This window comes from Lepidothrix coronata, unplaced genomic scaffold (assembly GCF_001604755.1).
Source record: "Lepidothrix coronata isolate B3197 unplaced genomic scaffold, Lepidothrix_coronata-1.0 Scaffold259, whole genome shotgun sequence".
NCBI lineage: Eukaryota > Metazoa > Chordata > Aves > Passeriformes > Pipridae > Lepidothrix > Lepidothrix coronata.
In genome coordinates this window covers 432,303-443,493 of record NW_016690439.1, presented here as the reverse complement: position 1 = coordinate 443,493, position 11,191 = coordinate 432,303, and the positions used below count along the sequence as shown (strand labels likewise).

The 11,191-nt window shown below is 65.8% G+C and overlaps 2 protein-coding genes across 5 annotated transcripts in view; both read left to right on the top strand.

Moving 5' to 3' along the window:
- The window catches only part of SARS (seryl-tRNA synthetase), a 13,754-nt gene extending 13,138 nt beyond the window's left edge, over window positions 1–616 (top strand). Inside the window, exon 10 of the mRNA XM_017835546.1 lies at window positions 207–616. Within this exon, the coding sequence (XP_017691035.1) occupies window positions 207–381 (175 nt within the window). The 3' untranslated portion in view covers window positions 382–616. The remainder of the gene's footprint in view (window positions 1–206) is intronic.
- Window positions 617–3,044: 2,428 nt separating this feature from the next.
- CELSR2 (cadherin EGF LAG seven-pass G-type receptor 2) overlaps window positions 3,045–11,191 on the top strand; it is a 33,341-nt gene continuing 25,194 nt past the window's right edge. For all 4 annotated transcript variants that reach the window (XM_017835540.1, XM_017835541.1, XM_017835539.1 and 1 more), the window contains exons 1-3: window positions 3,045–6,557; window positions 8,468–9,109; window positions 10,349–10,571. In XM_017835540.1, coding sequence (XP_017691029.1) covers window positions 3,704–6,557; window positions 8,468–9,109; window positions 10,349–10,571 — 3,719 coding nt within the window. In that variant the 5' untranslated portion in view covers window positions 3,045–3,703. The remainder of the gene's footprint in view (window positions 6,558–8,467; window positions 9,110–10,348; window positions 10,572–11,191) is intronic.

Below are 11,191 nucleotides of genomic sequence, written 5' to 3'. Positions count from 1 at the left end.
CCCGTCCTGGGATTTCATGCTCCCAAGTAACACCCCCTCCCCTGTGACTCCCCCGTGACCCCCCGTCCCAGGATTTCATGACCCCCGTGACCCCCTGTCCCAGGATTTCATGACCCCTGTGACCCCCCCCATCCCAGGATTTCACCCCCCCAGGTAACCTTCCCCAGTGACCCCCCCCATGCCCTCCCCGTGACGGGGGGTGACAGGGGTCCTGTGTGCCCCCCAGACCTGCGGGAGCTGATCCCCTTTGTGAAGCCAGCGCCCATCGAGCAGGAGCTCTCCAAGAAGCAGAAGAAGCAGCAGGAAGGGGGGGGCAAGAAGAAGGTGGGGGGAGCCCGGGAGCAGGGGCTGGAGGAGCAGGTGAAGAACATGGCGGTCTGAGGGGGCCCCCCCCCGCACTCCCCCGAGGGACTTTTGGGGTCTCCTGAGTCATCCCACCTTCCTCGCTGGGCCATGCCCTCAGCTTCGCTTGGGGGGAGTCACCGTCGGCCCCCCCCGCAGCACAAAGAACTGACACGTGTGTGGCCCCCCCCTCGCGTGGCCCCCCCACCCGCTGAGCGGGGCCGGGGTCCCCCCCCGTGTTCTCCCTCCATCCAATAAAGGCAAGAGCTGCTGAGCTGCGTGTGCTGGAGGGGTGCCGAGGGGGCACGGGAGGGTCCAGCTTCCGCCCCAGCGTGCAGGGGGGGTGTCTCCAGCCCGAGGGGGGGGGTCTCTCCATCTCCCGTGGACCCCCCGTTCCCCTCTCCCAGCCCCATACAAAGCTGCAGACAAAGCCCCTTTGTGATGCAAAGTGGGGCCGGGGGGCCCCCAGGCTCAGCCCCAGCTGCCGCCCGCTCCCCCACCGGGCTGGGGGGGGACACATAGGAGGGGATTATCCCTCTCCATCACTACGGGGGGGCCCGGCTGCTCCCCCCTCCCGTCCCGTGTATGCGTGGGAACTCCCGGCGGGGCGGGCGGGGAGCGGCCCCCGTGAGTCAGCGGAGCCCCCGGCGGGGGCGGGGGGGGCCCGGCGGTTCCGAGCGCCGCCCCGGCGCGGGGGGGTCTCCCCCAGGACCCGTCCGACCCGTTCTGCCGGGGGGGAGGACCCGGCTCCGCGCCGCCTGCCCGCACCCACACCCCGGGACCGGCGCCGGCTGGGGGGGGCACCCACGGACCGCGGGGATCCGCCCCCATCCACCCTCTGCAGTCCCCCCCAGTCTGTCCCGGTGCTCCCCAGCATCCCCAGTACAGCCCAGTCTGCCAGTGCCCCCAGTTTCTCCAGTCCCCCCCAGTCTGTGGCAGTGCCCCCCCAGCATCCCTAGTACAGCTCAGTCTGTCCCAGCGCCTCCCAGCTTCCCCAGTCCCTGCCAGTCTGTCCCGGTGTCCCCCATCATCCCTGGTCCCCCCCGGAGTCCCCCAGCATTCCCAGTCCCTGCCAGTCTGTTCTAATGCCCCTCGGTCCTTGTGCGGTGGGACCAGCCCAGGGGTCGGGGGGGGGGGATCCCACGGTGTGGGGGGACATGGACCCCCGTGACTGAGGTCACAGCCTGGGCGTGTGTGTGTGTGTGTGTGTGTGTGTGACACGTGCTGTGTGTGTCACATGTGCTGAGTGTCACACATAGCTGTGTGCTGTGTCACATGTGTGTGTCACATGTACTGTGTGTCACGGTGTCACATGTGCTGTGTGTGTCACACGTGATCTGTGTGTTGTCACATGTATTGTGTGTGTTCTGAGTGTCACACATGCTGTGTGTGCTGTGTCACACACGTACCCTGTGTTCTGCCCATGTCACTCACATGTGCTCACACACGTGTGCCCTGCACATGCAACCTGTGCGTTCCCCACATGTGCCACACGTGTGCCCGTGACATTCGTGTGTGTGCCAGGCCCTTCACATGTGTGTGTGCACAACGCACGCGTGCGTGTGCACCTTACACATGTGTGCACCTTATGTGCGTGTGTGCATAATGCACATGTGTGTGTGTGCGCACCTTACATGCGTGTGCACAATGCACATGTGTGTGTGTGCACCTTACATGTGTGTGTGCACAATGCACGTGTGTGTGTGTGTGTGCACCTTACACGTGTGTGTGTGCACAATGCACGCGTGTGTGTGCACAATGCACGTGTGTGTGTACACCTTACATGTGTGTGTGTGTGCACAATACACGCGTGTCTGTGTGTGCACCTTACATGTGTGTGTGTGTGTGCACAGTGTACGCGTCTGTGTGTGCACCTTACATGTGTGTGTGTGCACAATGCACGCGTGTGTGTGCACAATGCACGTGTGTGCGTGTGTACACCTTACATGTGTGTGTGTGTGTGTGCACAATGCACGTGTGTGTGTGTGTGCACTTTACGTGTGTGCGCGCAACCTGCTCTCGGGGGTGCGCCCGGTGCCCCCCGCGCTGCCGCTGCCAGTGCGGGTCCCGTTGCCGGTGCCGATGCGGGGGCGGCGGCGGCTCCTTTAAGCGCGGCGGGGCCGGTGCAGCGGCGGCTCCGCCCCGGCGGGCGCGCGCGGGCGCGGGCGGGGCGCAGGCGGCGGCGCGGGGCGCTGCGGGCACCGGCACCGGCACCGGGGGGGCAGCGGCCATGGGCCTTCCACCCGCCCGCCGGGCCGCGCAGCCGCTGCTCCCGCTGCTGCTGCTGCTGCTGCTGCCGCCGCCCGCACTGGGACCCGCCACCGGCATCGCCATCGCCACTGGCACCGGGACCGGGACCGGCATCAGCTCTGCCACTGGGACCGGCATCGGCTTCGCCACTGGGACCGGCACCGGCACCGGCAGCCGGAGCGGCACCGGGATCCGCCCCCGCCTTCCCGACCCGCTCCCGGCGCCGCTCCAGGCTCGCCGCGGCGGCACCGGGGACAGCGGCGGCTCCGGCGGCACCGGGGACAGCGGCGGCACCGGGGACAGCGGCAGCTCCGCAGGGCCCCGGCCGAGCACCGGGGACAGCGGTGGCGGCGCCGGGCCCACGCCGAGCGATGGGACCGCACCGGACACCGGCAGGGACGGCGGCGGCGTTTGGGGGTCCCGAGGCACCGGCGGCACCGGCGGCACGGCGGGCGTCAGAAGCACCGCGAACACCGGCGTCACTGGAGCCACGAGGAATGCTGGAGACACCAGGAGCCTTGGAGGCGCTGGGGATGCTGGAGGCGCTGGGGACGCTGGAGGCGTCAGGGACGCTCCTGGAGGCACCGGGGATACCGGAGGCGCAGGGGATACTGGAGGAACTGGAGACACCAGGAGCACCCATGTCCTCAGGGACACCGGGAGCGCCACGGATACCGGACACACCAGGAACATTGGCGTCCTCTCAGACAGCAAGAGCGCCGGGGCCATACTGAGTGCTGGGGGGGCTGGGGGCACTGGGGGCACCCCAGTCCTCAGGGACATCAGGGATACTGGATGCACTGGGGAGACTGGGAGAGACACTGGAAGCACTGGGAAAGTCCCCAGGAGCAGCAGAGACACTGGACATAATGAGGAGACTGGGAAAGTCCCCAGGGACACTGAGAGCACCAGAGAAGTCCCCAGGGACACCAGGAACTCTGGGAATACTGGGCATGCTGGGGGCACCAACATCCCCAGGGACACTGAGAGCACCAGCAAAGTCCCCAGGGACACTGGGAATACTGGACATGCTGGGGGCAACAACATCCCCAGGAACACCAGGAACACTGGGAATACCAGACACACTGGGGACACCAGTGGCACAGGGGACATGATGGGCTCCAGGGCTGTTGAGGACCCCCAGATCAGGGCAGCCCCCGGACCCCCCGTGCTCCGCCCCCGCCGGAGCCCCAATACGGCACCGCAGTTCCAGCCCTCCAGCTATCAGGCCACAGTGGAGGAGAACCAGCCTACGGGGACGCCAGTGACACGGGTGACGGCCCAGGACCCTGACGAGGGCGAGGCAGGGCGGCTGCTCTACGCCATGGCCGCGCTCTTTGACAGTCGCTCCGACGCCTTGTTCGCCGTGGACCCCGTGACAGGTGCCATCACCACGGCAGCGCCGCTGGACCGCGAGAGCAAGAGCACCCACGTGTTCCGCGTGACAGCGACCGACCACGGCGTGCCCCGGCGCAGCGCCATGGCCACGCTCACCATCACCGTGGGCGACGCCAACGACCACGACCCGTCCTTTGAGCAACCTGAGTACCGTGAGAGCGTGCGGGAGAACCTGGAGGTGGGCTACGAGGTGCTGACCGTGCGGGCCACTGATGGCGATGCCGGGCCCAACGCCAACGTGCTCTACCGGCTCCTCAATGCCGGCGGCGCCAACGAGGTCTTTGAGATCGACCCCCGCTCCGGCGTCATCCGCACACGCGGTCCCGTGGACCGGGAAGCGGTGGACGCCTTCGAGCTGCTGGTGGAGGCGGCGGACCAGGGCCAGGAGCCCCGCAGTGCCACGGCCACCGTACGCATCACGGTGGAGGACGACAACGACAACGCGCCGCAGTTCAGCGAGCGGCGCTATGTGGCACAGGTGCCCGAGGATGTGGTGCCCAATGCAGCCGTGCTGCGGGTGACGGCCACTGACCGCGACAAGGGCAGCAACGCCCTGGTGCACTACAGCATCGTCAGTGGCAACACTCGTGGCCACTTCTACATCGATGCCCAGACAGGCTCCCTGGATGTCATCACTCCCCTGGACTTCGAGGTCACCAAGGAGTTCACACTGCGCATCCGGGCGCAGGATGGCGGCCGCCCGCCCCTCTCCAACATCAGCGGGTTGGTCACCGTGCAGGTGCTGGACGTCAATGACAATGCCCCCATCTTCGTCAGCACGCCCTTCCAGGCCACCGTGCTGGAGAATGTCCCTGTGGGCTACTCCGTCATCCATGTGCAGGCCATCGATGCCGACTCAGGGGACAATGGCCGGTTGGTTTACACCCTGCTGGAGACCGGCGCCGGCTTCCCCTTCGCCATCAACAATGGCACCGGCTGGATCGTGGTGGCCTCCGAGCTGGACCGGGAGGCCATGGACTTCTACAGCTTCGGCGTGGAGGCACAGGACCAGGGGACACCCCCCATGGCCTCCACGGCCAGCGTCAGTGTCACCATCCTGGATGTCAATGACAACAGCCCCGAGTTCACCCAGAGGGAATACGGTGCCCGCCTCAATGAGGACGCGGCAGTGGGGACAAGTGTCCTCACTGTGTCTGCCGTCGACCGTGATGCCAACAGCGTCATCACTTATCAGATCTCCAGCGGCAACACCCGCAACCGCTTCTCCATCACCAGCCAGAGTGGTGGGGGGCTCATCTCGCTCGCTCTGCCCCTGGACTACAAGCTGGAGCGACAGTACCTGCTCACTGTCGCAGCGTCCGACGGCACCCGCCAGGACACCGCCCTGGTGGTCGTCAATGTCACCGACGCCAACACCCACCGTCCTGTCTTCCAGAGCTCCCACTACACTGTCAACATCAACGAGGACCGGCCGGTGGGCACCACGGTGGTGGTGATCAGCGCCACGGATGAGGACACCGGGGAGAACGCCCGCATCACCTACCTGATGGAGGACAGCATCCCTCAGTTCCACATCACCGCCAACACTGGGGCCATCACCACCCAGATGGAGCTGGACTATGAGGACCAGGTGTCCTACACCTTGGCCATCACAGCACGGGATAATGGCATCCCCCAGAAATCCGACACCACCTACCTGGAGATCCTGGTGAGCGACGTCAACGACAACGCGCCACAGTTCCTCCGCCACTCCTACCAGGGCACCGTCTACGAGGATGTCCCTGCCTTCACCAGCGTTCTGCAGGTCTCCGCCACTGACCGCGACTCTGGGCTCAACGGCAGGGTCTTCTACACCTTCCAGGGGGGCGACGATGGCGATGGCGACTTCATCATCGAGTCCACCTCAGGCATCGTCCGCACTCTGCGCCGCCTGGACCGGGAGAACGTGCCGCTCTATTCCCTGCGGGCCTTCGCTGTTGACAAGGGGGTGCCAGCACGACGGACGCCGGTGGAGATCCAGGTGACGGTGCTGGACGTCAATGACAACCCGCCTGTCTTCGAGCGTGACGAGTTTGACATCTTCGTGGAGGAGAACAGCCCCATCGGGCTGGTGGTGGCCCGGATTACGGCCACCGACCCCGACGAGGGCACCAATGCCCAGATCATGTACCAGATCGTGGAGGGCAACATCCCGGAGGTCTTCCAGTTGGACATCTTCTCCGGGGAGCTCACAGCACTGGCCGACCTGGACTACGAGGCCAAGGCCGAGTACGTCATGGTGGTCCAGGCCACGTCGGCGCCGCTGGTCAGCCGGGCCACCGTGCACGTGCGGCTGCGCGACACGAATGACAACAGCCCCCAGCTGAAGAACTTCGAGATCCTCTTCAACAACTACATCACCAACCGCTCTGGGAGCTTCCCTGGCGGTGTCATCGGCCGCATCCCAGCCCACGACCCTGACGTGTCCGACCGCCTCACCTACGCCTTCGAGCAGGGCAATGAGCTCAACCTGGTGCTGCTGGACCCCCAGAGCGGGGAGTTGCGGCTCAGCCCCGCCCTGGACAACAACCGCCCACTGGAGGCCGTCATGAGGGTCTCCGTGTCCGGTAGGAACCCTGCCCAGGGGGATGGGCTGGGCACAGGAGGTGGGGGAAGTTTGGGGGTGTTATGGGGTCTCCCCACACCGTTTTGGCTGCCCCCACCCTTCAGATCAGGGCGGGGGGGCTGATGTGCATTGGGGTCCTGCCAACCCACTGAGGTGTTTTGGGGTCCCACAACCCCATCTTGGCTGCCCCCAACCTCCAGATCCAGGTGAGGGGGGGTGAGGGGGATGCTGTGCCCCCCCAGCCCAGACACCCCTCTGGAGGCATTCAGGATCCCCAGCACCCCCTTTTCCTCCCCCATCCTCTGGGGTGTCCGGAGGGGTCCAATACCACAGTGCACCTTCTTTTAGGGGGGCAGGACCCTGGTGGGTGTTGGGGTGGTCCTGGCACCTCTCTGTGTGGCGCTGGGGGGGGCAGGACCCACTGTGTGTACCTGGGGGAGGTTGCAGAGGCTGGTGTGTGCAAGGGGAGAGGTCCTGCTACCCTTGCGTGGGTGCTGGGGGTCCCAGTGGGTGAATTTGGGGGGGCTCGAGGTGCAGCGCAGTACTGGGGGTTCCTGGCACCCCAATGGATGTTTCCAGGAGACCCCAGTGCTTGTATTTGGGGGGGAACACACCGATGTCCTCACTGGGGGGTCCCCAAACGCAATGGGGGGCTCACGGGATAAGGGAGGGGTGTACCCTTGATTCAGGGGGGCCAGGAGGTGCTACCGGGGGTGGGGGTCACCCCAGGGTGGGGGAGCATCTCCTTACCCCCCTCCCCAGAGCAGGGAGGGAAATTGAGTCACAGCCCAGGCCGTGATGTCCCTTGTCCCCATCCGCGTGTTCTCCCCCCCGCCCCCAGTTTGGGGTCCCTGCTCCGACCACACAAAACGGGGGGCCCAGGGTACAAAGGTTGGGGGACGGGGGCCCCCCAAGCCCCCCCCGAGAGCGGGGGCAGCCGTGAGGGGAACAAAAGGTCCGGCCATAGCTGGGCCCCCGCGGCCGCAGCCATGGCAACCCCCCTCCCGGCACCGGCCACCGGCCACGGGCCACTGGCCCAGCCACCCCCCCCTCTGTCACCCCCTCTGGGCCCCCCGCAGTCCCCACGCTCCCTCTGTCCATCTGTCCGCCCACTGCCCATCTGTCCCGAGTGCCACTGCCCTGGGAGGAGGAGGAGCAGGAGGAGGAAGGGGGGTGTCCCAATGCTGGGCAGGGACTTTGACTCCCTCGACCCCATAACCAGACCCAGCCCCATAACCAGTGCAAGTCCCATAACCAGCCCCATAACCAACCCCATAACCAGCCCCAACCCCATAGCAATGTCAGCCCCATAACCAGCACCAGCCCCATAACCAGCCCCACCCCCATAACCAACACCAACCCCATAGCCATACCCAACCCCATAACGAGCCCCATAACCAATCCCATAACCAGTACCAACCCCATAACCATCCCCATCCCCATAACCAGCTCCATCCCCATAACCAGCCCCAGCCCCACTTGCCAGTGCCCAGTGGGGTTGGTCACGGGGTTGGTCACCCCATGCCTACCCCACCACCCACCCTCAGACCATCCACCCCTGCCTTCCCCCCAGTGTTCCCCAGGCCACCCCCCGACCCCTCAATGTCTCCTAGAACCCCAATGTCCGCCAGACCCCAATGTCCCCCAGACCCCAATGTCCCCAGACCCTTCCAGCCCTGACCTCCCAATGTACCCAGACCCCAATGTCCTCCACCCCTGATCCCCCAATGTCCCCAGTCACCCCACTGACCCCCGTGTCCCCCAATGTCCCCATTTCCCCACTGCTGACCCCCAGTGTCCCCCAGTGTCCCCAGCCCCCCTTGCTGACCTGTGTTCTACATGTCCCCAGTTACTCCCCGTATCCCCTGTGTCCCCATTTCCCCCCACTGACCCACGTCCCCGTGTCCCCAGACGGCGTGCACAGTGCCAGCGCGCAGTGCGTGCTGCGGGTGACGGTGATCACGGACGAGATGCTCAGCAACAGCATCACCCTGCGCTTGGCCGACATGTCGCAGGAGCTCTTCCTGTCGCCGCTGCTCGGCCGCTTCCTCGAGGGGGTGGCGGCCGTGCTGGGCACCCCCCGGCACCGTGTCGTGCTCTTCAACATCCAGGCAGATACGGACGTGGGGCCGGCGCGGATCCTCAACGTGAGCTTGTCAGCGCTGCTGCCGCCACCCGCAGCCTCCCGCTTCTTCTCCTCCGAGGAGCTGCAGGAGCGGCTCTACCTCAACCGCTCGCTGCTGGCGGCCACCACAGCACAGCGGGTGCTGCCCTTCGATGACAACGTGTGCCTGCGTGAGCCCTGCGAAAACTACATGCGCTGCGTGGCTGTGCTGCGCTTCGACAGCTCCGCGCCCTTCCTGGCCTCCGACACCATCCTGTTCCGGCCCATCCGACCCGTACCAGGGCTGCGCTGCCGCTGCCCACCCGGCTTCACCGGTGACTACTGCGAGACCGAGATCAACCTGTGCTACTCCAGCCCCTGCGGTGCCCATGGGCACTGCCGCAGCCGCGAGGGCGGCTACGCCTGCGAGTGCCACGAGGACTTCACCGGTGAGCAGCGCCAGCCTGGGGGCCTCAGGCAGCCTCTGCCATCCTCCATCCTCTGTCCAACCTGAGATCCATCCATCCCCCCATCCATCCATCCATCCCCCATCCATCCATCCCCCCATCCATCCATCCCTCCATCCTTCATCCTCCATCCAGTCCTCCATCCATCTATCCCTCCATCAATCCATCCATCCATCCATCCATCCATCCATCCATCCATCCATCCATCCATTCTTCCTCCCTCCTTTCCTCCCTTCCTCCTTCCCCTTATCCATCCATCCATCCATCCCTTCTTCCTGGTGTCCATCCTCATCTTCCCGCATCACCTCCTCTTCAATCTCCCTCCCTCCCTCCATTTCTCCCTCCCTCCATTTCTTCCTCCCTCCCTCCTCCATCCTTTCCTTTCTCATGGTGTTCATTCCCATCATCCCTCCCTCCATCCCTCCCTCCTCTTATCCATCCCTCCATCCCCTTCCATCTCTCCTCCATCCCTTCTCCATCCCCATCCTCCCTCCTCCCCTTTGTTTCTATCCCTTCAACCTCCTCCTCTTCCATCTCCCCACCTCCCTCCCTCTCCTCTGCCCCTCCTCCCTCACGCCTCCCTGTCCCCACTGTCCCCGTTGTCCCCCCCAGCCCCCCCATGGTCCCCCCATGGGGTCCCTGCAGGGGGGACAGGGACACTTGTTGGGGGCAGAGCCCTGGGAAACCCCTGCGTGGGGTGGGGACCCCTGGGGACACCCCCCCAGGGTCACGAGGGGACTGGTGACACTGGGGACATCCTCCCCACCTCCACTCTGGGGACCCCAACCCCCCATGGGACCCCTGGATGGGGGAGGGGATGTGAGGGGAGGGGGCTTCTCCTGGTTGCCATGGTGATGGGAGGTGGTTGCCATGGTGATGGAGCTGAGGATAAAGATGCTGGGGGGGGGAGGGAGAGGGGACCCCTACCCTGCCACCCCCCGATTTGGGACTTCTTGGGGCTTCTGGGAGCTGAGTACTCGGGGAGGCTCTCTGGGGTTAATGGGGGGGTGAGATTGGACCCCCCACCCTGATTTTTGGGGTTGTGGGTCTTCCACAGGGGAGCAGTAGGGAGGAGATGGGACCCCACCCTCTAATTTTGGGGTTCTGGGTGTCCTCCAGGGGAGCCCTGCGAGCTGAGTGCCTGAGGGGGGCTCTCTGGGGTTAATGAGGGGGAAAAAGGGACCCTGTCCCCCTAATTTTGGGGTCCCATGTGTCCCCCAGGGGAGCACTGCGAGCTCAGTGCCCGGGGGGGCCGCTGCACGCCAGGGGTCTGCCGGAACGGAGGCACGTGCCTGAACCTGTTGGTGGGGGGGTTCCGGTGCCAGTGCCCCCCCGGGCACTACGAGAAGCCCTTCTGTGCCATGAGCACCCGCAGCTTCCCCCCCAAATCCTTCCTCACCTTCCGTGGGCTCCGCCAGCGCTTCCACTTCACCCTCGGCCTCACGTGAGCACCGGGGGGGCACCGAGGGGGCATCAAGGGGGCACGGGGGGAGGGTGTCGGGGAGTTGGGGGGTGATGGGTCATAGGTGTCCCTGGGGTGTCATTTGGGGGGAGGGGTGTCCAAGGGGGTATCATGTGGGGTGATGGGTGTTCCTGGGGGTATTGGGTGGGTGGGGGTGATGAAGTGTGGGGTGGTGGGTTCCCTGAGGGCACAGCGGGGGAGTAAAGGGTGTGGGGTGGTGGGGTGACCCCTTGGCATGCGGGGCAGTGGGGTGGGGGGCACCCCACAGGGATGGCGAGTGATGGGCACCCAGCAGGTGCAGGGGGATGGGACAGGGGGTGTTGGGGGGTGATGGGTCATAGGTGTCCCGGGGGTGTCATTGGGGGGGAGGGGTGTCCAAGGGGGTATCATGTGGGGTGATGGGTGTCCTGTGGGCGTTGGGTGGGTGGGGGTGATGAAATGTGGGGTGGTGGGTTCCCTGAGGGCACAGCGGGGGAGGAAAGGGTGTGGGGTGGTGGGGTGACCCCTTGGCATGCGGGGCAGTGGGGTGGGGGGCACCCCACAGGGATGGCGAGTGATGGGCACCCAGCAGGTGCAGGGGGATGGGACAGGGGGTGTTGGGG